This window comes from Siphateles boraxobius, unplaced genomic scaffold (assembly GCF_051911475.1).
Source record: "Siphateles boraxobius isolate OS27281-9 unplaced genomic scaffold, OSU_SipBor_1 22, whole genome shotgun sequence".
In the NCBI taxonomy this organism is placed as follows: Eukaryota; Metazoa; Chordata; class Actinopteri; order Cypriniformes; family Leuciscidae; genus Siphateles; species Siphateles boraxobius.
The window spans coordinates 31,489,895-31,517,737 of NW_027508833.1; the positions used below are offsets into that span (position 1 = coordinate 31,489,895).

A 27,843-nucleotide genomic window follows, 5' to 3' on the forward strand; every position below is an offset into this window, starting at 1 on the left:
CTTCAAGGGCAATGGCTGTTCATATTCCTGAATATAAAACGAACTGATGAATCGAGGTTATACACATGAAAGCAATTCAATGAGATGTTTGTAGTAAAAATGCGTTCACCTGTCTGTGACGATACGAAAGTATTACAATCAATAATATTGATTATATAAATAATCAACAGACATTGTGAGCTCTTATTAAGTCTTAAAACTATTTACAAAGAACTTAGTTTGGATGCTCCAGTCCGATAGAGATCAAAGCGCTCCAGTGGCTCCCTCTGCTGTCCAAATTAGGAAAAAATTCCGGCCAGCTGCTGGATGTCCCAGAAGTGGGGATTTTGATCCAGTGATTAGAATCTTTTGAGTCGATTCACAAAAAGATTCGTTCAGTGGCCATTTCTACAGGTAAGATCATTACGCCAGTAGTTGGCAACACGTCTTTTTAACTGCATGATCATCAGTCATTTTGTACTTTAATAATTCTTCTTCAGCCTTTCTGTCCTTGCTGCGAATGAGACTGACTATAAGTGGAGACAACAGAATTTACGGTCTATTAAATCAATTCAGCAACAAAACAAAAAAAATTAATTATCAAAAAAGTTTTTATAGGCAATTGTGGTTTTATTGTTCACTTGTTTACCCAACAGCTACACCAAAAAAATGAAAGTAAAATATAGTGATGATAGAATCACTGAAATCATTCTAGTTTAAGGTTTTAAACTAAGTGTTTGAAACGAACATACAAAACAACTGCAAGAGAAAAAGTGCAATTGAAATTTGGATTTAAAACTGTATAGTAAATGAGATACAGCCACATGAATGTAGTACTGTTACAATGTCAAAGACAAAAAGAAAAACACTGTATTATTCAAATAATTACCTTTATTTTTTCAATTGCCATTCTCATTAATTTTACAGAGGTAAACATTTAAGGGGAATCTTAGATACAGCAGTGCTACACCTGCCAGGAGCTGTCACCTCCACATGCACAATCACACACACACCCATCCAGCACTGTCATCACCAGATTCAGAGTAGATAAACCATTATTTCCACGTCCGAAACATGTCCCCTTGCATCCATATTTAAAAGACCAGCATGGTCTGTTGATTCAGGTGACATGGCTCTTGAAATCTGCCCACTCAAATCAGAAGCAATGAAACTCAAGACAGCAGAAAAGTCTACTGGAACTCTAGAAATCTCTGTTGAATAAAGAAACTCTAGAAGTCAAATATGGCTACAACTTCTTCAACTCTGGATTGTCCTTGCCGAGCTGAGCGAAGAATATTTTTATCTGTCTAGGCGTTAGGCTGGGGTATGAAGAGATGTCTTTCTGTGACATCCCTTCGGTATGGCTGTAGAGGAATCCATCTCTCTGATAATAAAACATTATAATGGCCTGTACACTCATGATACATGCTTTGAGCTTGGTTTCTCTCCAGATAGACAAAAAAGTCGATTAAAAGCAATACTCATTCACTCACTGAGATCAACACGTTAATCAAATCTGAGAAATGTAAATGTTCAGTTATAGTCAGTACGTTTTCAATAAATGCTGTTACAGTGAAGCTGCCACATAAACATTACGAACCTGTAAGAGCCACATTCAATATCTGCCAGTAAAACGGTACTTCAAAATGTGCTTTACCAGTCAGTGTTAAATATTTAAGGATTTCCTGGCACCAAAGAAACCAAATGGCCATTTAAAAAACTAAAGTAAATACCCTATAATATTCCTGTGAACACCCCCCCCCCCCCCTCAATCCCAAATCCCCAAAAAAATATTTTTACAGTACACATTTGAACAAACCCTGAAATCTCTGCGGTCTTTATGTGCGTTTTCTGTTTTATAGATAAAATAATTAATACACACCGTCCTGTCCATCGCTTTCCAAGCTCCATATGGCTCACAGGACTGAAGGTGCTGTCACATTTACAATTGCTCTGCCCATTTTTTTGCGGGTAAATTCTATTCGTTGCAATTGAAATCCGTACAATTGTGAGTTTCACATGAGGAAGGAAGATTTCCTGATGCAGATTTAGCTCATGTTCAAGCTGGTCACACAAATTCACCATGCAAACCAGCAGAAAACTAGAAAGCTAGTTCGAAAGCAAGTGACTTCTGTGTGAGCTGTATTTCGTACATCGCTACCGGATTTACAATTGAAAAATACCCGCAAAATTTCACCTAAATTATGCAAATATGACCCCACTTTAAGGCTAATTTTCTCAATAACAAAATGTTTTAAAAAGAAACTTAAAATTAAAAACTTTGAATCCTCTTTCCGCCCATCATTAATATGTAGGCTGTACTATTGTACTGTCCCGCACTCGTATTGCAGATACGCTTCCAGAATTTCAGTGTATCTCTGAAAAACGGGGTCATTGAGGTTCTACACTGAAGCTCTGCTCAGTTTTAATGCTATTGAACATTCCATAATCACAGAATCATTATAAAAAGGCTTAAAACCTTGGAATCTTCATAAGAATTCTTACACGCCTATTTTCTATGATTGTGGATACAGTTGTTGGAATTGCATCACGTAGGAACATCCGTCTATGATATAGACAGTATAATCTTCCATAGCAGGTTCCAAAATCCAATAGTCTTGAACAATCCGGTGTGGGCAACATTCAGGCAATTTAACCACCCTGCTTGTAAGAACCTGCATAGAAACTCCATGTAGGCCTCAAAAACCAAAAGTTGTTACTCCATACAGTACAGCATGTACAGTACATCTACAGATGTAATGGATAGACAGTTTCCTGTATTTGGCAGCCATATGAAGCTGAATAATCCAAAATACAAAAATAGGGTTTTAGAAAATTTCAAACAACAACATGAATAACAATACTATTGAGAATAACAACTGTTGTCATAAATATAGTCCACGCCCAAATGGTGTGTCATACAAAAGTCCAGCAGACGTATAAAGCATCTGTCAGTACTGAAGAAAAGTTGCGTCAGTGCTGAGGTGTGTTTGGTTCAAGAAGGTGAGGGAGATTGTGTGTGTGTGTGTGTGTGTGTGTGTGTGTGTGTGTGTGTGTGTGTGTGTGTGTGTGTGTGTGTGTGTGTGTGTGTGTGTGTGTGTGTGTGTGTGTGTGTGTGTGTGTGTGTGTGTGTGTACATGTTTTTTGTGTTAAAGCCCTGGTCTGCTACTGCGTGCCGTCGTACCGCCTCTGTTGTGGGAACGTGCTGGAACAGACACTGGGAGTAGTGATAGAGAGAAACAAAGTGTTAACACTACAGTCAGGCTTTAAAGGTACTTTTATATTCTTAGTTGTTGCTTTTTACAAGAATGACTTGCATTTTATGCTAAAGATTAATAGCCTAAAATCAATTTAGTATAAACATAAATAGCATAAGATCATTATCAGTATAAAGATCATCCAATCATGTCAGTATCTGTTATATATCCAAGATGAGTTACTTAATACAAACTCAGGGTATTTGTAGTACAAATGTAATGCAAGTATGTAAGGAATATTTACTGTGAGATCCGTGTAAGGTTTAGTAAGTTATATCTTACATAAAGAAAAAGTTTAGACATCTGAGCATGGTACTTAATAATTAATCATTGATAATAAATTGATAAATCAGAATATTAAATTACTTTCTTTTTACATTATACTCTTTCATCATTATACTTGAAGTAAAACATTATGTAATATTCATAAATATTAAGTAATAAATAAAAAGTGCAAATTTGAGTTGCCCAATTATATAAATCTTATAATGTTGCTTGCTAGGCTGCTTTTATATCCTATTATATTTTCGGTTCCACATTTCTATGTAATTAATTCAGCTCAAACAAACTTCATTCCTTACACTTGCCTTTGTTTTGCTAATTTTGTTTTTATATATAACTGACAGTTAAGAATTAATATTAGAATGCTGAATTATGATTAACCTGCAGTTCAAAAGTTTGGGGTCAGTACGATTTTTGAAAAATGTTTTACGCTTTCCACAAAATATTAAGCAGCAACTGTTTTCAAAATTAATAATAATTGTTTTTGAGCACCAAATAAACATATTAGAAATAGAATGATTTCTGAAGGATCACCTGACAATGAAGACTGTAATAATGATGCTGAAAATTCAGCTTTGCCAACAAAGGAATAAACTATAATAGAAAATAGTTATTTTAACTGTCCCCACATCCTTAAAAACTGCTGTCATTACCCATATCCTGAAAAAGCCTGGTGCTGACCCTTCCATTCTTAACAACTTCCGTCCTATATCTAACTTACCCTATATTTCCAAAATTCTTGAAAAAGTAGTTGCCACTCAAATACATTCACACCTTTCTCACAACAATCCCTATGAACAGTTCCAGTCTGGTTTCCGCCCAATGACCTTCTCATGGCAGCTGACTCTGGACTACTCACTATTCTCATTCTCCTTGACCTGAGTGCGGCCTTTGACACCATCTGTCATATCATTCTCCTCAAAAGATTGTCATCCATTGGTATTACCCACACTCCACTAAACTGGCTCACATCCTACCTCACTGGCCGCACTCAGTTCATTCAGCTTAAGTCATTCAAATCCACTTCCTCCTCCGTCACTACAGGTGTGCCCCAGGGTTCTGTCCTGGGACCCCTTCTTTTTATTATCTACCTTCTTCCCCTTGGAAATATTCTCCGTAAATTCAATGTTAATTTTCACTGCTACGCGAATAACATCCAGCTTTACCTCACCAAAAAACCCACATCCACTCTTGCACTCACTACCTTCACTGATTGCATTGCAGAAATAAATCCAGGCTTACTCTCAACTTTCTTAAACTTAACAGTGGTAAAACTGAGGTTCTCCTTATTGGTACCAAATCCACATTAGCCAAAACTAACAGTTTCTCCATCAAAATTTAAAATTCCTCCATTTCACCTTCCCTTCAGGTTAAGAGTCTGGGTGTCATCCTTGATAGCACACTATCATTCCAACCACACATCAATAACATCACCCGGTCAGCCTACTTCCACTTACGTAACATTAATCGTCTTCGCCCCTCCCTCACCCCCCACACTGCTGCCATTCTGGTCCACTGTCTTGTCACCTCCCGCCTAGACTACTGCAATACACTTCTTTTGGGCCTCCCTCACAAATCCCTCCGTAAACTTCAACTAGTCCAAAATTCTGCTGCCCGAATCATTACCCGAACCCCCTCCATCCATCACATCACTCCAGTCCTTCAGCAGCTTCACTGGCTCCTTATTCAGTTCCGTATCCAGTTCAAGGTCCTCTTGCTGGCATTCAAAGCCATCCATAACTTCTCTCCCCCTTATTTGTGTGATCTCCTACATGTTTCCACTCCATCTCGTTTTCTTAGATCCTCCTCCACATTACATCTGTCTGTCCCACCAGCCTGTCTCGCCACAATGGGGAGCAGAGCATTCAGCCGCTCTGCACCCCGCCTTTGGAATTCCCTTCCACTTCATCTCAAAAACATGGATTCTTTCCCTCGTTTCAAAACTGGACTAAAAACCTTTCTGTTTAAACAAGTAATTCGTTGTAGCACCCATTCATCTGCAATTCTACTTGATCTTAAATTGATTTTAATCAACTTTTGGTATAACTTTGTTATTTGTTTATTGTATATGTATCTGTATTTTGGTTCAAATAAATGGAGCCTTGAGGAGCATAAGAGACTTAAAAAAAAATTATTTGTATATTAAATTGACTGGTCTTTTCTTTCTTGTATCTATTTATTGCCACATTTACTGTACATTGCAAACAAATTTCATTTACAAAGAAAAAAAACCTACAACATAACTTTATCAGAAACTTATGCAAATCTAGTTGATGACGACATGTGTTTTTACTGTATGTTAATTTATTTATTTTTTGCCTTTATTTTCTAAGGCAAAAAATGATTACATTAATTCCCACTTACCTGGGGGCGGAGCTTTTCCATCTGGCTCCTCCTCGTGCTCAATGGGGAAGTGGCCATGGGGGTGATGGGAAAATGAGTCTATAAAGGAGGAGCTGCTGATACCCAAACTGATTCCAGTCACACCAATTCCCAGAGAATCTGTGCTCACACACCAAAACACAGTCAATGGGACAGTTAAAGGTGCCATGTGTCAGAATTGAGTTAAAAATATACAAAAAATTAGTTACACGGATCAAAAGAATGAGAAGGAATAAGGGCGATGATGTAATTAAAAAAATGAAAAGTTATAGTGTTGCAGAGATATCAACCTGAATTAGCATGCTAAATTACTAGCCCCGGCCCGACAGATGTCATAATACCAGTTTCGGCCATGGGAGGCGGTATGCGGGCAACACCAGCCAAACTGCAATACACGAATAAGTCGCAAGGCTTGTGGGCGTACTTGAACCTGATGTCAATCGTGTGGAAAGAGAGCGGAAGAATGGCTGAAGCCCTTGGCAAGAGACCCTTACCACAACCACCCGCTGCAGGGAAAAAAAACGCGCTCGGAATCACAAATAAAATTGGATAAAAAAAGGAGCAGAACCAGAGTTAACATTGGCACTGCTTTCCATCATTGGAGACAACTAATGGAAATGAAAGAAATGAGGTTTGACTCCGAACTTGCAACATTTCTTTTGGATTGGTAAGTAAGATGCTGTTAGTATTTCACTAGAGGTTTGTTTTATATGTTTGTTTAGTTTTCGATATAAGTTCTAAAGTTAGCAATGGCTACATTGAAAGGTGTAATGAGAACTACGTGAGCTATATTATGTTTACTAAATTGCTTTCCTGAGGTAAATCTGACATATTTGATCTCCAGCTATGTTATTGACCTCTGCACGCTGATTAAAAAAATGATTGGTCGGTATTATGTATGAAGAATACATTTTGGTAAGTTGCAGAGGTGGAAAGTAACGAATTACATTTACTCGCGTTACGTAATTCAGTAGTTTTTTTGTGTACTTCTACTTTTTAAAGTAGTTTTTAAAATCTGTACTTTTACTTTTACTTAAGTACGTTTTCTTTGAAGTATTGTACTTCGCTACATTTGAAATCATATCCGTTACTGAGTAAAAAATAATAATACAAGGGGGGGGAAATCACACACTCCGGAAACTACTGAATTGATTGAAGGGCGGGAGAACAAACGCGCAAAAAAGGTGACGCCCAGCTGAAGCTGAAAGCTAAGCGCCAAGCGAATTATGGCCAGTATGAAAAGTATAAAAAAAGCGTGGTTGTCCTCGAGGATAGATATCCAATTTGGAAAAAAAATATGGACGCAAAGTGGCTGCAAAAAGAGGATATAGGACACCATCCCTCCTGCAGATAAAGATATGTCCCGATTTACGTGATGCAAAGGGAATCCCGGAATCCAGTCATGAAAATGGAATTCACTTAATGCAGATGTCACAAAACATACAAAATAATGGATGGATGAATACATGGAAAGTAGAACTGTGCAATAAACCCAATCGCGACATGGTCTGTGGATAATTAAGCTAAGCACAAAAATACTGCAAGTAAATATATAAGTTAACCCTATTTGTTCTGCTGAGCTGCGTTTGTCTACTACATACTCAAGTACTCGTGACATTCATGGTGTTTTCAGCGTCTCACAAACAATTTGAGGATATGAATACATGAACATTTCCAGAGCTGCTCTGAGAGAACGCCTAATGAGCATTTTCATAATTTTATTTGAGAAAATCCATTGTCAAATACACTTTTAACAGGTCTTCACAAACCGTCAAAATAAAAGTTCGGTTTTACTAGGCAAGGCAAGGCAAGGCAAGGCAAGGCAAGTTTATTTATATAGCACATTTCATACACAATGGTAATTCAAAGTGCTTTACATAGAAGAAATTAAAATAATCAAAAGAAATCAGAATAATTAAAACAGTTTAGAATAAAAGATAAAATACAGAAATCAGAATAATTAAAACATAAAATAAAATACAGTGCAAACAGTCGGACGAACAGTGGCACAGTGCTCATTCAGTAAATGCACAGCTAAACAGATGTGTTTTGAGTCTGGATTTGAATGTGACTACTGTAGGAGCACATCTGATCTCTTCTGGAAGCTGGTTCCAGCTGCGGCTGGCATAGTAGCTAAAAGCAGACTCGCCATGCTTAGAGTGAACCCTTGGTATTTCTAGCCGATGTGATCCTAATGATCTGAGTGATCTGTTGGGTTTATATTCAGTGAGCATATCTGCAATGTATTGAGGTCCTAGGCCATTGAATGATTTATATACCAGTAATAATACTTTAAAATCAATCCTAAATGTAACTGGCAGCCAGTGTAAAGACCTGAGGACTGGTGTGATGTGTTCATATTTTCTGGTTCTGCTCAGAATCCTGGCAGCAGCGTTCTGTATGAGCTGCAACTGTCTTATGGTCTTTTTGGGAAGGCCAGTGAGAAGTCCATTACAATAATCCACCCTACTGGTGATGAAAGCATGCACAAGTTTTTCTAAGTCTTGACTGGAAACAAAGCATCTAATTCTTGCAATATTTTTCAGGTGATAATATGCTGATTTAGTTATTGCTTTGACATGACTACTGAAACTAAGGTCTGACTCCAGAGACACACCCAGATTCCTGACTTGATTTTTAGTTGTTTGACCCCTAGACTGAAGGTATGCGTTCACCTTGAGAACTTCATCTTTGTTTCCAAACGCAATGACTTCAGTTTTGTCTTTGTTTAACTGAAGAAAGTTTTGGCACATCCAATTGTTTACTTCATCAATGCATTGGCAAAGGGAGTCAATGGGGCTGTAATCGTTAGGCGATAGGGCTAAGTAGAGCTGTGTGTCGTCTGCATAGCTATGGTAAGCGATTTGGTTCTTTCTCATTATTTGGCTCATTGGGAGCATGTACAGGTTGAATAGGAGTGGCGCAAGAATTGAGCCTTGAGGGACTCCGCATGTCATGGATGTCCACTCAGACTTATGGTCTCCTATACTCACATAATAACCTCTGCCTCCTAAGTATGACCTGAACCATTTTAGGACTATCCCAGAAAGCCCGACCCAGTTTTCCAGCCTGTCAAGAAGTATTTTGTGATCGACAGTGTCAAATGCAGCACTGAGGTCGAGTAGTACCAGCACTGATAATTTACCTGTATCAGTATTTAAGCGAATATCATTTATTATCTTTATGAGCGCGGTCTCTGTACTGTGGTGCGGTCGGAAACCAGATTGAAAATGGTCAAAGTATCCATTCGAGCTTAAGAATTTGTTCAGCTGATTGAAGACAACTTTTTCAATGATCTTGCCTATGAAAGGAAGATTTGAGATCGGTCTATAGTTGTTTAATATGGTCTTATCCAGATTGCTCTTTTTCAGGAGGGGCTTGACAACAGCAGTTTTCAGGGAGGTCGGAAAACTCCCAGAGAGAAGTGAGGCATTTACCACTACTAGGAGAAATTATGACAGAAATATATTACTATTGTAGGCATACAGTAGAACGTAGCCTACTTCTCAAAATAATAATAATAATAACAATAATAATACATTTTATTTGAACATTATTTATAGGAATATTTTTTTTTGTCCATGGTTTAATTTAGTAAATCTTTTTTTTGCAGCGCTTCCCCAAAAAATAAAAGGACACAAGTTTAAATTTACATTTGATTAGCCTACCACCGTTTTTGATAATATATTTGGATTAAATCATAAAAAGTAGGGGTGTAACGATACACAAAACTGACGGTTCGGTTTTCCCACGGTTTTGATGTCTCGGTTCGGTTCGGTTTAGAAAGCTAAAAAAAAAAATTAAACAGTGGTTTAATGAAAAAATTGTGTCTTTGTCAGTTTTTGCATTAACTTTACTCTAATTTGTTATTGAAATATAATAATTTACACAGTTGCTGTCATTTTCATTAAAGATATTTTAAACGTACTTTAAATAATCAAGATATAATTAACATGTTAAGTAAAATATAATATATAGGATAATATTGTGCATTTATTTAGTGCAAGAGTTCATTTCTCTAGGAACCAACAAGTTGTGGACACTTAATCACTAGCCTGCTGAGGTAAATATAATGCTAGTGACAAGCTATGCAGTTTTATTGACGTCTTTGCGCTGATGAAACACTGATTGAGCGATTACACGAGTTATGATGCCTTTCAGTAAGTATACTGTATTTTTCAACATATCTTCAGGTGTCCATTCATGTTTATTCTGTAACTGAGGAAGAGATGATCGCGTTTACTCGCGTTTACTCACGTTTACTCCGCGCTACCGCCACTGTTACAATGCGTGGTGACAGATAGTTTTAAACTGTGGGTACAGATTGTCAATTTACATCCATGTGGACAGATTGGTAAACTGTGCCTAGTTTTGTAAAACTGTGCACACGGTAGTTTATTTTTCTTCTGTAATGAAGCTTGGCTGTCCATCTAGTGAAAAATGTTGGTACTGCGGCCAAATAAAATCTTACTGAAAGCTCATTTTTTGAGATATCAACCTAAAATTTGGAACACAACTTCTTCAGATTTTTGGCTTACATTTTCTGGCAGTTTTAGAGTAAAATATATTTTGTAATATATATATTTTATATAAAATATAAATAATTATATTTTTACATTGTTCATTTTCATAAACTCAAACTTGTATAACTTTTTTTCTGTTTCACTTTCATAACTTCATAATACTTCATTTCAACATTAATCTGGCAAATGTCTTCTTTAAAACAAGACCAACCATAGGTCTATATTCGAAAGCATTCTTGAATTACAACCATTTAAGTTTGAATAGTGATTTTCATGTCTATGCGAAAAAAGGGGGAGTGACAGTTAAAGGGTTAAACAATATTAAACTATAATATCTATATCTATAATATCTAAAATATAATTTATATATAAAAACTCTCCTACAGTCCAGTCACCATCAGTCGCGACAGTCGCGACTCGCACGTATTTTCATTTAAACGTCACTCACTGACGTTTTCCTAACCAGAAAAAAAAACGATTGCCCTTCTCTGCCTCTGATTGGCTAGTACTTATTGCCATCTGGGTCAGAGCCAATTAGAAGCAGGATGTGGGTGGGGAAAAAACTCTGTGTATAGGGAAAGGGGAGAGACAGAGGGAACAGGCAAGACAAACTCCTACGTTTAAATAACATATAGAAAATATCTGCTTGACAACGAGCTGAGAACAAGCCCAAATAAGCAACTACACTTTAGAATAAGCCCAAAAAAAAAACGCGACCCGCGACTACCAATATTTGTAAGCGACTTTACAGAAAAACAAGCCCAAAGTCGCTTATAATAAGCGGACTTGGCAACACTGATTCCAGGTCCAATCAATTAGCCGGGCTGGGCGGGGCCGGGGTAGCTTGCAGGGCGGGGCGTGTTCGGTACGCCATGAGAGTATCGCCATTCGAATCGTGGGTTCTGTATCGCGGTTCTTCGGTTTGGTTCGAATATCGTTACACCCCTAATAAAAAGAAACATTAATTTTCTGAATAAAATACATTTCATAGGACAATATTATTCTTAAACATTTTAATAAATTATTAATGTTAAAAATAAGTTGTTAATCTAATTCATTATTAATTATCAAATTTAATTGATTAGACATGTTTTATTGAAATTTTAATAAACAAACAAATTATTTCAAGTTTGTTATAATAAAAGCATTTGTTCAACCAAAAAAAAATCCTGTTTTCATTAATTTAACTGTCATTTTAACTGATGATAATAATAATAATACCCATAATTTAATAATACAGTTTATTTATTTAACAATTGATTAATACTGTAAACCGTGATATTTTCTGAGACGTTACCATACTGTGAAAATCTTATACCATTACAACCCTACACGGGAGGGTCCCCCACCCCACCCCCGCTGTTAAAAAAGTCAATTTTAAATGAGCTACTTTTTACTTTTACTTGAGTAGATTTTTAGACCGGTACTTTTACTTGTACTTAAGTAAAATTTCATTGAAGTAGTAGTACTTTTACTTGAGTAGAATATTTTATTACTCTTTCCACCTCTGGTAAGTTGTAGCATACTGTATCTTTCAACAGTGTTCGTGTGTTTTTACTTTCAGCTAGTAGAGATGATCGGTTCACATGCGCTAGGGATCTGTCGTGTAACGTTAACATTTACAAGCGCCAAAACGGTATTTTTTGTTTGAATTGCGTAATAACATTGACAGAATCGGTGACAGTGAATTTGTGAAAGTTGGCAGCTCTGAATGGCGCTAGTTTGGTCAACAGCAGCGAATGCTGTCTGTCAAATTAATGTAATTCAAACTAACAATAAAAGTGTAATATGAACAAAACAAATATGAATATTCACTGGTGAAGGGGAGTAGCTTGAAGATGTTATTTAAAAATCACTTGACATCAACCAACGTTCCTCTGGAGTCAAAACGTCCTCTATTAGGAGTTGGCTCGGCTTCGGCTATGGCTCTAGGGTCGTTGTGAAGGTAGGGGCGGAACATAGAGACTATGCCGTTTCTCGTTTGTTACTCTAAAATAGATCAATTCACTTTCTGGAGGTAGACTGCCCCCATCTGGTATGGAATGTGGAGTATGAATTGATTTTTTTTGCGGATATTACACAAGGCACCTTTAATAGAACTACAGTGTTCATCTTGAGGAGCATAAGATGTGTGTTTGTATGCACCCACCTATGCCAACAGATGCTCTGCCAGGTCGTCCCTGACCGATGTTGTCTATTCCAGTAAATGAACGACGATAAGGGGTGTCTGACTGCAAAGCAAGGTTTACCATGATCAATACACTCATGAAGACAACACATGATGAGGGTCATGATGAAGTATTTATGTATACAAATATGTTGGAGAGATTCACCCTAAAGGTGTGTGTGGTGTTGGGTCTGGAAAACACGTCCAGCAAGTGCATTTTGTCTCGGGGCTGCAGACTGACACCCTCGTCGGTCACTTCACTATGCGCACGACTCGAGGAGCCTCTCTGCTTCTGCAAACACATGTGTTTATACACACACACATATATATTTTTGATATATATATAAAAATTATGGCTGTCGATTTAACACATTAATTTAATTAATTACATTTCATAAAATTGATTGGTGACAAACACGATACTGGGCAACAACTCACTGCGTGATGAAGCCTATAGAATGCACTTAAAATGCCCCTGAATGACGTTTTGTCTCATATTTATATCATGATGTAGTTCAGCAATATCACACGAGTAATGTTTTTGTCCTGAATAGCGCGTAAAGTGTAAATGTGATATTGATTTTATACAACAGATAAATAATAATAAATGAATAATGAACAAATAAATAAGTTAATATTGTGTTATATTTTAGATGCAATATTATCTGTTTTTGTTCAATTTTGTCAATGAAAATATTACCTATAATGCCAGAGCAGAACTGTTGTGCGTCTCCGAAGCAACTCACAGCAGTGTTTAATTTCCAAATGAATCTGCATTTTGAGCGAATCAATCGGGTGAACCAATGATTCAATGGCCCACTCATAAAGAGAGACATTTACTTCATTCCTGAATGAATCATCTGTTTGAACGAATCAAATGAATGAATGACTCATTTAGACATTTAGAGTATCATTTTCATATTACTAAAAAAATCAATTAAAAAGTATAGTTCACCCAAAAATTAAAATACTGTCATCACGTTTACATTTTACATTTAAAGGAATAGTTCACCCAAAATGAAAATCCTGTCATGATTTATTCACCCTCAAGTTGTTCCAAACCTTCTGCTGAGAACAAAAGAATATATTTTGAAGAATATGGGTAACTTCAATTAGTATAGTTGACTTCTAACAATTGACTTCCATAGTATAGACGAAAATTACTATGGAAGTCAATGGGGACCATCAACTGCTTGGATTTTGACATTCTTCAAAATATCTTCTTTCGTGTTCAGCAGAAGACTGAAATACATACAGGTTTAGAACAACTTGAGGGTGAGTAAATGATGACAGAATTTTCATTCTTGATTGAACTATTCCTTAAAATTTTTCTCTTCCCGAAAAAAATAAATAAACACCAAATATTTTGGTGACTCATCTTGTAAAACAACTAACTATTAACGCCTGGTTGCACCTGCATAAGCCGTGAGTGCTGTCCGGAGTAGGTGAGGTCTGTGTCTCCTGTGCCAATAGGAGGGAGAAGTGTGTTTCTACTGAGAGGCATTGGAGGAGAGGCCAAACGATCACTGGCGGTCGTTCTTAAACACATAAAGTACAGACACACACCATTGTAAGAAATTTGTTTTTCAGGAAACAAAAGAGTACCGGATACACTACACAAATATAAGGTGCTCTTACAATCTTGTGCCTCTAACCACCTCTTCCATGGAGCCAGTTGTGATGGCCTGCGTTACACTGGATGACAATGGCATCAGAGTGCGAGGAGGTGGGTTCCGTCGCCGTGCCGACTGAGGGGGGCGAGTCAAGGAGGAGGAGCTTTGTTCCAGTGCACGACGGGGCCGAGGTTTACTGGTGGGAATGACACTAGACCCGGGACGATGAGACACTTTCTCCTCAGAGTCTCTACGGTCAGAATGACAGAAAGAAGATTAATCAAAGAAAGTATGATGCATTTAGAGAAGCCATAGAAATACAGAAGTGTTTCCTGCACAGCTAATCTATGGAAGCGTGTTAAAAAAAAAGTTTTACTAGAGTTTTCAGTTTGAATAAAAAGACTAAGTATTGCAAAGCAATACAAATACAATTAATAGACAGCATGTCTTTCAGTTGTCACTGGTTCAATGCAACCACTGTAGTCTGACTAGGATGACCAGATGAGATTGGCTAAAATAAAAATAAGATTGGGGGTTGGCTACTATGGATACTTCCCCACCCACTCCTCCCGGTACCTGCAGAGACGTTTTTGCTTTTTAGCGGCGTGTTGGAGTTCCAGTACACTAGCCATGTCAACGAAACGAATCAATGAATGAAAATGTGCTTATCAATTGCATATCTAAATTAGCTCCTACGGTATCTTTGTAGAACTTCAAAAAAAGAAACAAAAAATATGTTGCAGCCAATGAGCAGCCGGCGGCAGGATGACTCAGCCTCCACGGACAGTTTTTAATGTTTATGATTGAGTTATCATTAGTTATTAGTTATTACTAATAACTACTCAAGATTTTGCTTAAGTATAATTTTCGAGACAATTAGGGCCGGATTCGGGATTCGGGATAACAGCTTAGATTTCGGGACTGTCCCGAATTTTTCAGAATGTCTGGTCACCCTAAGTCTGACACAAAAGCAAATAGGAGCTGGTTCTTGAATTGGTAAATAAAATAAATGCTCAGAAGCTGTCAGTTTGAAAAAAAAAAATGCTGTTTTGTTGTAGTAAGATTGATGATGTTTGGCATCGTTTTTTTTTTTGTTTGTTTTTTTGAGGATTGCATTAAATTGACTTCCAAAAACATTTTTAAAAAGTCTTACCAACCCCAAACTTTTGAACAGTAGAGTATTTCTTTGAAAATGTAAAAAACAAAAACATATCTTTTAAGAAAACGTTTGAAAACATTGTTAAACTTTTAGAGGTAAATCAATTCAGTGTTTTTTATTATAAAAAATGTTTTATTTATTTATTGTTTTATTAATCAACTTAGAACAGCTTCTGAAACTCTTGTATATTGTTTGTTTGGTTTTCCTATGGGTGGCACTAAAGACAAAATACATCAGCGACCTTTACTTTAGATCAAATATTGTGCATTAACAGAATTAAAGACTAAACTACAGTGCTAAATATGCAAAGTAAAGTTGTATTAGTTTGTGTTTATTTCCTCTGTGGTGTTCATACTGAGCTATTCGTTCCAGAGTTCCCAGGTTCCTTTGCTGAAGTGGAATGCCATGTATCATGATGAGGTCATTGAAATTGTGATGAGCAACCGCCGCTCCTACTGGCACTCGACTGGTCTGTGAAGGAGAAAGAGAGGGAAGCAGGGAAGAAAAAAATTAGGCTAGTTCAGGTTTTAATTTTATTTTCCCTTTAGTGCACAAGTCTGTATATCTCAGTGTTTAAAAAAAAAACAGCATCCATGATCTGTACAGCATGCAATGTTGTGTAAAAAAAAAGACACTGAAAAGAGACTGAGAGTGGGAGCAAGCATTATAAACTCCTCCACAAGATTAAAAAATGAGCACAAGGTTAAATTAAAGTCAGACATTTTCTAAGGATGCTTAAACAGTGGCTACTGATTTGGTTGTTAAAAAAACAAAGTTTAGCCATAGAGATACAGTTGAAGTTTAGGAGAAAAAGAGGGGAACCGGTACACAGACAGAAACACTCTCGCTCGCCCTCTCTGTTTAAGTGTTGTTATCAGGGTAAATTTACATACAGTCGATGACTTTCTCTGCTTTTTGGATTTCCGTCTTGACTTGTGCTTTGAACCCCATGACTTTGAGCTCTTTGGAAAGAAAATGGAGGGAAAGGATAGAAATAGAAAGGTATAGAAAGAGAAAGGAAGAATACAGATGGATGATTGGACAGAAAGGCAGAAACAGAGACAATGAGGAAAAGACAGAAAAAAGGGAGGTAAAAAGTTAATGAATTGCAAGCCTGAGGGAAAAAGCTGGGGGGAAAAAACAAATGCTGACAGCAGTGAAAACGACTCGGTTACTAACGTAACCTCGGTTCCCTGAGAGGAGGGAACGAGTATTGCGTAAGTAGCTTACGCTATGGGAAAACTCCTTTTCTCGAGAATATTGAAGTCTTTATGTAAAACGCATTGCAGCTGCACAGCTGACAGCAATGAACGAAGGAAGCTCGGTCATTGGCTGTGCTGCGGCAACTTGCTCGAACCAATGACGGGGCGACTCTGAATGCGCGACCAATGAGCGCGCTTCGCGCCCGCGCGCGTCAGAGCCCGCCAAGATGGGCGTGGCCAAGAGCTATTTATTGGGCGCCCCGTCATGAGAGTTCTTTAGGTTAAAACGACTGAAGCGAACTAACCAAGCACAAGCACGGCAGCTTATGCGATACTCGTTCCCTCCTCTCAGGGAACCGAGGTTACGTTAGTAACCGAGTCGTTCCCTTTCGAGAGGTCTCTCCTATTGCGTAAGTAGCTTACGCTATGGGAACACCATGCAAAACACCGTGCGTGCTGAACTTCGCCTTATGATAGCCAGAGGCAGGTGCCTGAGCTGAAAAGCAAAGTTATCATCCAACTAGCCGGCAGAGGCGAGCTTTATATGTGGGAAAAATACAGAGCGGCTAGAAGGCGCTCAGTGTGACACAAGCACATACATAATCTAGATACGAACTCGTAGTTCAACTAGTATCATGCTGATAGTACATTGGAATGCAATGTCGGGACCTGTAGGTTGTAGAACCTGATGAATGTGGACGGTGAGGCCCAGCCTGCCGCCGCACAAATATCCTCGATCGGTATCCCGCCCAGGACCATGCCCAGGAAGAAGCCACACTCCTGGTGGAGTGTGCTTTGACTCCCCAGGGGCATTGAAGTCCCTTAGCTTCATAAGCCAGCGCTATAGCCTCAACTATCCAGTGAGAGATTCTCTGCTTTGAAACGGCGGAACCTTTCGTACGGCCGCCAAAGCATACAAACAGTTGTTCTGTCTGTCTGAATAGGGCAGAACGCTCCAAATACACTCTGAGAGCCCTAACGGGGCAGAGTAGATTAGCGTCGTGTTCGTCTGCTGGAGACGATAGCGCAGTTAGGGAGATAACCTGTGCTCTGAAGGGAGTGGTGAGCACTTTAGGAATATACCCATGTTTCGGTCTAAGGACGACCCTGCAGTCGTTAGGTCCGAATTCTAGGCAGGCAGCGCTTGTCGAAAGCGCGTGCAGGTCGCCCACTCTCTTGACCGAGGCGAGTGCCAGCAAGAGCGCAGTCTTGAGCGAGAGCTGTTTAAGGTGCACGGTTCGGAGTGGTTCGAATGGGGGCCCTTTAAGAGCGTCTAGGACAGTAGCTAGGTCCCAGATCAGCACTGAGGGGGGGTGTGAAGGGTTCATCCTCCTAGCGCCCCTTAGGAAACGAATAATTAGGTAGTTTCTTCCCAATGGACGTTCCATTACAGGGTTGTGTGACGCTGTGATGGCCGCCACATATACTTTGAGCGTGGAGGGGGTGCGGCCCGCCTCCAGAAGCCCTTGTAGAAAAGCGAGTACGTTCGTAATCTCGCATGTCTCAGGGTTCAGGCCCTTGGCATTACACCAGTCACTGAACACTTTCCATTTCTGGGCATATAAGCGTCTCGTGGAGGGCGCCCGCGCCTCAGCGATGGTTTTTAGCGCTCCGCTCGTGAGGTTCCTGGGAACCCGTTGAGGGGCCATGCATGAAGGGCCCACAGATCGGGGCGGGGATGAAATATCATCCCGCTGGCCTGACTGAGGAGGTCTGGCCTCAGTGGAATCGGCCGTGGTGCAGATTGCATTTGCATCAGATCTGGAAACCATGTTTGGTTCTTCCAGAGTGGGGCTATCAGAAGCACTGCGTTTTTCTCCTCTCTGACCCGACTGATGACCTGTGGCAGCATCGCGATCGGAGGGAAGGCATATAAGGGGCGGCTCGGCCAGCTCTGGGCGAGCGCGTCCGTGCTCTTCGTGAAGAAAAGAGAGCAGTGCGCGTTCTCCTTGGAGGCGAAGAGGTCGATCTCCGCTTTGCCAAAGGTTTTCCATAACCATTGAATCGTCAGCGGGTTGAGAGCCCATTCTCCTGGGAGAATCTTGTCTCTGGATAGCATGTCTGACCCCTGGTTCAGGGCGCCTGGCACATGCGCTGCTCTCAGCGAGCGCAAGTTGTGCTGGGACCATAAAATGAGTCTCCTGGCCATTGAATGCATGGAGCTCGACCTGAGTCCACCCTGGCGATTTATGTACGACACTACCGTCATGTTGTCCGTTCGGACGAGGACGTGTTCGTTTTTTAGATGTGGAAGCAGGGCTCTCAGAGCCAAAGCGACCGCTTTCATCTCCAGACAGTTTATGTGTAGGCGCTTCTCCGGGTTTGACCAAAAGCCGGAGACAGGCCTGCCCTCGTAAAGGGCCCCCCAACCTATTTTGGAGGCATCTGTCGTTATCATCTTTCTCCTTGTGTTCACACCCCCAGACTCACGCCTGACTGGTACCAGTCGGCGGCTTTCCAGTGCGTCAGGGCTTTTATACAGCCGTGGTTCGCTCTGATTAAAAAGTGGCCCGAACGCCACGCGTGAGTAGGGACGCGGCTCTTGAGCCAGCGTTGGAGAGGGCGCATATGCAACAATCCTAGCTGGAGTACGGCCGATGCTGAGGCCATGAGACCGAGCATCCTCTGAAACCGCTTGACGGGGGCGCGCGCGCCCGCCCTGATTGATGTTGCAAGGCGCCGGATGGTGAGCGCGCGCTCTGATGAGAGACGCGCTGTCATTTGCATCGAGTCTAGAACTATTCCCAGGAAAGAAATCCTCTGGCTGGGAGATAGTATGCTTTTTGCAAAATTGATTCTTAGACCCAGGCATTCTAAATGGCTGATAATCCAAGATCTGTGTGTTATTAACTGACTCTCTGATTGTGCTAGGACCAGCCAATCGTCGAGATAATTCAGTATTCGCACTCCCCTTCGTCTCAAGGGGGAAAGTGCTGCGTCCATACATTTCGTGAATGTACGGGGAGCCAGGGACAGGCCGAACGGAAGTACTGTGTACTGGTAAGACTGTCCCTCGAAAGCGAATCTCAGAAACGGCCTGTGATGAGGCGCTATTGGAATGTGAAAGTAAGCATCTTTCAGATCCACTGAGAGAAACCAATCTCCTGGGCGTACTTGCGCGAGGATATGCTTGGTTGTTAATATTCCGAACGAGCGAATCATTAGTGCTTTGTTCAGGTGTCTGAGATCTAGGATGGGGCGGAGACCACCATCCTTTTTCGGGACGAGAAAATAGCGGCTGTAAAAACCTGCCTCGCTCATAGAGGGGGGAACAGTTTCCACAGCGCCCTTTTCTATTAGTTTGCGCACCTCGGTGCGTAGAACCTGTGAACACTCCTTTCTCACTTTCGTCTCGACCACAGTCGTAAAACGTGGTGGTCTACGAGCGAACTGGAGCGAGTATCCGTGCTTTACTATATTCAATACCCATTTCGGCATATCTGGAATGTTTTCCCATGCCGCTGCGTGTACAGATATGGGCTGAATACAGGCTAGGGGCGGGCCGCTGTGACGTAGGGACCCGGCCAGCGAATCGCCTGAGCTCGTAGCTCTCAGAGGCGCGGGCGCGCGCTGAGCAGCTGAGTGAATGGGCGCGTGTGTGCTTACAACAGCGCGCGCTATGTCTGTAAAACTCGCAGCCTGAGCTGGGGTTGTGTTTGACACTGTAAGGACAGTGTTTATAAGTGGGGGTGCATAAACAGTGGTAGGCACACGCGTCACTTTTATAATGTTTCCCGCTTTTACTGGGGATGAATTCATAACTGTGTGAACAGTGCTTGTGTGTAGTGGTGCGTACATGACCGTAGGCACGTGATCTACATTCATGGGGCGCGCAGCCTGAGCTGGGAATGAATTTGGCACTGTTTTGACAGTATCTGGGAATGCACACTTTGTGGACATGTGAACCCTTAGTGACACAGGCAGAAAAATACTCTTTTTGTGTTTTCTGTGCGTCGCCGTAAAAACGGCGTTTGTTTGCAGGTGAGCGAGCTCTGTGACTGGCCCATTGACTGCTGTATGGACATTTCCAGCCGCCTGTAAGGGGACTGGGTAATGTTTGAGCTTTTGCAGAGAGAGTGGTTCGGCTTTTGCGAGACACGCACTCTCTCTTCTCATTCCTGTGGCTAGGAAGGCTTTCGAGGCTCAGGGTTCAGCACGATCTTGGGCCGAGGACCCCGTCGCTCAGGAGGCGGCTTGCGGTTGTGGGAGCGCGAGCGGCGTCGAGCGTCAGCATGAGGCGCGGGCTGAGAGGCGGTGGGAGCTGTTCTAGCCCGCTGCGGCTGTGGCGGTCTCTGTCTGCTCTGCGATGAGCTGGAGCGCTTGGGCAGGAAATGGCGCATAGCTTGTGAAGCGTTCTGGGCCTCAGTGAAGCGTTCGGCGAAACCTTTAACCGCCAGTCCAAACAGCCCGCTGGTGGAGATAGGCGCGTCGAGAAACGGCGCCTTATCCGCGTCCTTCATCTCCGTCAGAGTCAGCCACAGATGGCGCTCGAGAACAGTCAAATTAGCCATGGCGCGGCCAATAGACTGGGCGGTGGCCTTCGTGGCTCGCAGAGCTATATCAGTTGCGCTGCGTAGGTCCTTAAAGGCTTCGGGTTCGGGGCCAGACTCGTCCATAGAGCGGAGAAGCTTAGCTTCGAACACTTGAAGTACCGCAATTGAGTGAAGCGCTGATCCAGCTTGGCCGGCGGCGGCGTAGACGCGACCGGCGAGAGCAGAAGTAGTGCGGCAGGGCTTCGAGGGGTGGGAAGCTTTGGCTTTCCATCCGGTGGTGGAGGCCGGGCAGAGATGATTGGCCACGGCCTCCTCGAGGGGCGGCGTTCCCTCGTAGCCTCTTTCCTTCGCGCCGTCCACAGAAGAGAGCGACGAAGAAAAAGAAGGCTTCAGACGCGCAGAGTGGGGGGCTTTCCATGACTTGGTGAGTTCGTCATGAACCTCCGGGAAGAAGGGAGAAGGCCTTTGCCGAGGGGCCTGCTGGCGCCCCTGCAGAAACCACTCATCCAGTCGGCTTCGGGTTGGTTCTTCGGGAGAAGACCAATCGAGCCCGAGGTCCTCTACGGCCTTCGAGAGGACGCGGATAATCTCCGTATCCATGGTGGAGCCCCCGCTCGTGCTAGCTAGCGTCGACGGGGCGGGGTCAGTCGGCCGATGCAGCGTCGATGGACAAGCTGTCATCCATTCCCCCATCGTCCTCGGACACGCCGAAAGTCACAAGGCCCACCGCTCTGCTAGAGGGGTGTGGGTCCGGCTGGGTGAACTGAACCGGCGGTGGGGAAGGCAAGAGCGGCGGTGAAGCACGCGGAGACTGGCTCGGCGTGACGTCACTGAGCTCCGGTTCAGGAAGCCTCTGTGAGCGGCGCTTTTTCTTAGTGCGCGGCTCAAACAGAGGGGTGGCGGCGATGGGCTCGCTCACGGCGAAAGCGGCGAGGCGAGCCCGCAGTGCGGAGAGACCCAGGTCATCACATTCCGGGCATCCGCCCTTGGTCAAAGCAGCTTCTGCGTGGTCCCGGCCCAGGCAGCGAGCGCAGATGATGTGACGATCCCCGTCCGGGAGAAGGTCTCTGCACGACGCGCAGGAAGGCATTTGAAACAACGCCTCAGAAAATTGCTCTTTTACAAGTGTCGCGGGGCGAACAGATGTAAAGATACTTGCGTGTGTGGCACGCCGGATGGCTCAGTAGGATGGCGTTCGAAGGCGGCTGAAGGTGCCGACGTCCTCGTAGCAATCCCGCTGGTATGCTTTTTCGACGGCGGCGAAGGCTTCAATAATCCGGAGGATCCAGCGAAGAAGGTGTTCGCTGAAGGAGATTAAATCTAAAGAACTCTCATGACGGGGCGCCCAATAAATAGCTCTTGGCCACGCCCATCTTGGCGGGCTCTGACGCGCGCGGGCGCGAAGCGCGCTCATTGGTCGCGCATTCAGAGTCGCCCCGTCATTGGTTCGAGCAAGTTGCCGCAGCACAGCCAATGACCGAGCTTCCTTCGTTCATTGCTGTCAGCTGTGCAGCTGCAATGCGTTTTACATAAAGACTTCAATATTCTCGAGAAAAGGAGTTTTCCCATAGCGTAAGCTACTTACGCAATAGGAGAGACCTCTCGAAAGGGAATCGGCATTTGTGTGTATTTTTGGGTATGTGAATATGTAAAGACAGAGAGGATACAAAGCAGTGAAGATCTACGCTTATATCTACAGAATTCCCACAGATTTGGCTAAATTCATTTCTATGACTTTTCCAGTTATTCAAAATTCCCAGGAAAAGATTTTTAATTATTTTATAGAGATAATACAATTTCTAGTCAAATAACATTTTTAAAGCAAAACATAACTGCTTTAAAAGTTACTGCATAACTTTTTAAAAGTACAAAAATGTAAGATCATAAAATCTATGCATAATTAGATTTTAAAAATAGCCAAATGGTGTTTAAATTTGTTTTGGGTGGAGTACAGCAAACTTCCCAAAAGTTTTTTCATTTCCGATACCCGTTCACTATAGAAATTTCAAGATTTTTTTTTAAAGATTTTGAAAGATCTTTTCCAAACCTGGAAATCAGTTTTCTATGACCGTGGGAATCCTGTTATTTAAATATATTTGGACACTATCATCAAGCAGATTACAGGGGATGGAAGGGTTACAAATCAGTGAGACAGGACTTCAGATGAAATCAGGATTTCATCCATCTGCCACAAAAGGAAAAAGGACCAACCCAAAAGAATTTGCTCTAAATATATTCTACAATCTCTGAAGCGGTTAACCAACCTGGGCCTGCAAGCTGGCCGTGAGCTGCTGTGTTCTGCTCTGTGACAGTGGAGGAAGCACTGAGGAGACATTGGACAGCAGCAAAAAAGGATTCTGGGTATCAGGGCACGCAGGGCTGAGGGCCATGGCATTCTTCTCATCATCTGATGGACAGAGAAGTTCAAAGAGAAAATATTCTTCACCAATACTCAACTCAATACTTGAATACTTGATTCTGATTGGACACGACACTTTGCTCTCAAATAGTACAGAATAATGACGCGAAACTGTATATTTCTTGTATCATTTAAGTCTCCTCTCACATAACAAAAAGTCAATGTTTCATGTACATTTATTCATTTATTTGGTGAGCTGTGTGGTATGAAATATCATTTAAAGTATAATCTACAATCTTGCTGATCATTATTACGAAATAAACTCCTTGGTTGATGTCCTGGTCATGCAAACTACAGTACAAAAGTCTGGGGTCAGTAAAAGTATTTTTTTTTGAAGAAGAAGAAGAAGAAGAAATTAAAGGATGCATTAAAAGTGTAAGTAAAGACTTTTATATAGTTACAAAATATTTATATTTCAAATAAACACTGTTGTTTTTAGAACTTTTCCATTCATCAAAGAATCCTGAAAACAATGTATCATAGTTTCTACAAAAATATAAAGCAGTATAAATCACTAGTAAAGTAAAGTCATGTTTATTTATATAGCACTTTATACAATAGATTGCTTTAAACCAAACAGCTTTACAGTATTTAACATGAAAAAACAGTGTCTGTGTTGCTTTCAATTAGAATTACACTTCATTTCTATTATAAAGAACTTGTGTTTTCTTCACACCAGTTTAAAATATATTTTAAAAAATTGTAAGGACCACCCCAAATTTTTGAACGATAAAGTAAAAAAAACCCAGGGCCAATCACATTTAGACAAGTATTTGAAAATTCATCCTACCTGACACAAAACCCTCCCAATGCCTACGTACAAGCTCCTCCATCCAGCCAATGAGCTCACGCCACACATCATCAAACAGCAGACCAAGCACCGCCTCCCGACGACAGCGATAGGGCGAGACAGGGGGCAGGCAGCGCCTTCGCCGTCTGTTCACATAATCGTGTGCCCATTCCTCATCCCTAGATAAACACATATTATCTGCAAAAATCTCTGACAAAATATCAGATAAATTAAGCTAAAATAAACTCCCATCTGTCACACACAAGCATACAAGCACACACACTCACAGGTCCCTGCAGTCGAAGGCGAGATACTCTTCTATCAGCCCCTCGGCCTCAATCACCCTGGGCATCTCATCTCCGTGGTTACTGCTGGGTGTGACATGGGTCACCTCCAAAGAGGGCCGACACAAAACAGCCCTCCGACCCTGCACACACAACCTGCCACACGTGCACAATGCCATGATAATGAGACTTTACAGAACACTTATAAATAATTCGCACACATCAAAAAACTGAACTCACTCATTGGCGGTTATCTCTTTGCTCTGGCCTGCCTTGGAGAGGATGGGAGTGTGAGCTGGGGTGGCGTACCACTGGAATCCTTCATCTGTGGGACACACCAGCTGCGTTCCGAGGATCCTGTCACACACAAATGCCCCAAACAGGTTTAATAACTAGGCATAGGGGGTGGCACGATTATGAGTATGATATAATTATTGCACTCTCCCTTAAAAGGGCTATATGCATGTATTTTTCATTTACTAATCACATTTGTAATAGTGTGAACAGCTTGTAACAAAACTTAAAAAACAAGACCTTCCCCGACTTCCTAGGTTGTCTATGAAAGGCTGTAGACTGATTTCATCTGTCATCTTGTTTTTTCTTGTTATTGAGAGAAGAGCACGCAGCACATATTTACATATTCATCAAAATATCGCTCTCAGCAGCGTGGACGGTGTCTGGATGTTCATTAACAGTATACCGACACAAAGGTATTTCCAACCTCTTTTAACTTCAAAGCAAAGAATGAAAAAGAACTTCGCCATGAGTATATCGGGGCATTAAATCACGTTCAGTTGCAGGCTGAAGTTCAGGTAACAGCCACTAGTGTCGCTAATACAAAAGTTTCTGAAATTCTACATATAGCCCCCTTAAACACATATCAAGAGAGCATCAACACATATGCAAGGTTTAATTTACATTATCTAGTTTTCTAGTTTATCTCTACATTATGAACCGGTAATGAAACTAAAGTTGCGACCGTCATTTATTCTCTTTTGAGATGTATATTCATGGTGACTTTGAGAAGTTTCTATCAAAAGCAAAGAAACGGTTAATTCCAATAATTTTAAATTATGTAAAAAAAAAAAAAAATCTATTAAAACACCAAAAAAGACTGTATTGTAGCAAAAAGGTTGTGCAAGTAGATTTATTCAGCAACCCGAATAGCAAACAATATACGGTAGTCAAGATTCATGATTTGATCTATAGCACAAGGTGCGAGGTGGACACGTACGGGCTGTATAGCACTTTCATTTGAGCAGAGTATCACAGTGGAGATCGGAGAATGTTTTCAGTGGATCACTATCGCAGACGATTAATCGAGAGAAGCAGAAATCGTGATCACTATTAGAATACGATTAATCATGCAGCTCCAACCAGAGACTGGTAAGGCATTACTGATGTCGACAGATCTGAGTGTGTGCATGTATACGTGTGCGAACCGGAGGTGAGGGAATCGTGAAGCCCATTCTTGACACTCTTCCTGCAGGCCTTTGAGCTGAGTTTCACACTTCCTCTCATACAACTGTTCTTCAATCTCTTCAAACATCTGCTGGACCTGCCTGGAAGCGGCTTTATCAAATTCCTACCGCAAAAGAGAAAAAGAAATGGGGAGAAGGATAAAAGACATGAACTTGAGCACCCAGTTTTGAAGATGCTGTAAAGTTAAAAACAAGAATGCATCTGGTGTAGAATTCAAGAATAATCACACTAATCAGTCATCATTCTACGACTCACATCGTAGCCCCACGAAAAGACAGAGCTGCGTTCTGTAGAGATGCCAGTTCCTGTGTAACTATGGATACCAGACCAAGACTGAGCTGTGTCATCTGTGGTGAGTGTCTGATATCCTGATCTGATGGATGATGCAGAGGACTCCTCAGACCTAGGAAGAGAGAAAGAGTGTCATTATTTCACAAATTCAAATGTAATATTGGAAAGAGTGAATATTATAGACAAGACTACATATTATCTAACAATATATACATTGATGAAAGCATATGCCTTTAATATATACCTGTACAGACACACATTCAACCTGCCACTCACCTGCTGTATGAGGACATGTCCTCCTGTAGATCATGCAGGAGTCTGGAAGAATGCACAGTATCATCATCTGCCTCCTCTGGAAGAGGATGCTGGTCCGGACAGCTGCGGGACAAACCACGACTACCAAAACCGGCAGAGAGACAGAGGACAATTATTTACTGGATGATGACAGGCCAGCTTGATTATCAATCAATCAATCTGCCCGTCTATTGATCTATCTATCTATCTATCATCTAATCTGTCGGTCTATCTTTATATCTGTCTGTCGATCAGTCGGTTGGATTATCTTTCTGTCTGTCCATCCATCTAAGCAATCCAAAGAGCTATCCATTTATCCAAAGATCTGACTATCTACCCATCCATCTATTAAAAGATCTAGCAATATATCCATCCAAAAATCTTTCTATACATAGATCTAGGGGGGGAAATGAAGGCTTCCTTTAGTATTTACACACTGTACTTAATAAATCAACAAGATGTATTCAAAAGCCAGTCCACAGTAACCTAATTAGCTGGCTATCTATGCGACTAAGATATCAAAATGATGTCTAATTAGGCAGCTTGAGATCGTTTGTTTGATTAATACGCACATCTCTAGGCTGTGAGATACAGGCCGACGGCTGTATCGTGAAATCATCCTCCTGATGCTGTTACAGGCGCATCTCCTCCACCAATCCTGTGATCCGACTACGAGCGTCCTGTGTCCGGACCCGACCGCTGCTGCTGCTGCACCACCGCTGCTCTCTCATTCTTCACAAACAGGAACCACACAGACCGGATCACAACTGAGCTGTGAGAAAACGTGTAGTAACGTTATCCAGCACTGAGCTGGGCCGAACCTGACCTATCAAACCCTTGTGTGAACGAGAGAAAAGAGTCCGAGAACATGAAACGGAAATTTGATTATCCCACCATATCGTTGACTGATTTATTAGGAAGGGTTTTTTGGAAAGAAAAGCAGTTGTATTCTTCATCCATCCATGATTATCTGCTAAACAACAATAACAAGACTGTCATGGAGACCAAGTCGCTCGAGCTCAATATTTTATGGGAAGTGTAGTTTTCAAAGAGGTTTGCGCTTGAATGATGTGTACACTGCTCTCTAGTGAATGGGAGTATAAATATATTAGTAGGTTACTATCATGAACATGATAAAATCTCTTTTGCTATTTTGGTTACTACAAGTGCCTGGCAGGATGAAATAAAATACACAAACAGCAACAATAATAAATTATTTGATCAAT

General features: G+C 41.4%; 1 protein-coding gene across 2 annotated transcripts; it reads right to left on the bottom strand.

Moving 5' to 3' along the window:
- Nucleotides 1-852: 852 nt before the first annotated feature.
- On the bottom strand, nucleotides 853-27,638 carry fam149b1 (family with sequence similarity 149 member B1). 2 transcript variants are annotated; one of them, XM_077239650.1, is made up of 16 exons: nucleotides 27,190-27,638; nucleotides 26,600-26,719; nucleotides 26,288-26,435; nucleotides 25,993-26,135; nucleotides 24,791-24,907; nucleotides 24,554-24,706; nucleotides 24,267-24,445; nucleotides 23,322-23,464; nucleotides 16,256-16,324; nucleotides 15,718-15,833; nucleotides 14,229-14,453; nucleotides 14,005-14,128; nucleotides 12,757-12,882; nucleotides 12,573-12,654; nucleotides 5,883-6,020; nucleotides 853-3,196 (listed from the first exon to the last, which is right to left on the bottom strand). In XM_077239650.1, exons 1-16 carry the CDS (start codon nucleotides 27,234-27,236, stop codon nucleotides 3,129-3,131), a joined length of 1,998 nt encoding a protein of 665 aa, XP_077095765.1. In that variant the 5' UTR covers nucleotides 27,237-27,638; the 3' UTR covers nucleotides 853-3,128. The 2 variants fall into 2 exon arrangements, with proteins under 2 accessions (XP_077095765.1, XP_077095766.1); XM_077239651.1 differs by lacking the exon at nucleotides 16,256-16,324.
- Between the last annotated feature and the right edge of the window lie 205 nt (nucleotides 27,639-27,843).

Coding starts and splice junctions, on each gene's coding strand:
- fam149b1 (XM_077239650.1), bottom strand. CDS start 27,236: ATGATTTCACGATACAGCCGTCGGCCTGTATCTCACAGCCTAGAGAT. Junction 24,446..24,553: donor GCCTTCGACTGCAGGGACCT/GTGAGTGTGTGT, acceptor GTGTTTATCTAG/GGATGAGGAATGGGCACACG. Junction 15,834..16,255: donor AGCAGAGAAAGTCATCGACT/GTATGTAAATTT, acceptor TCTCCTTCACAG/ACCAGTCGAGTGCCAGTAGG.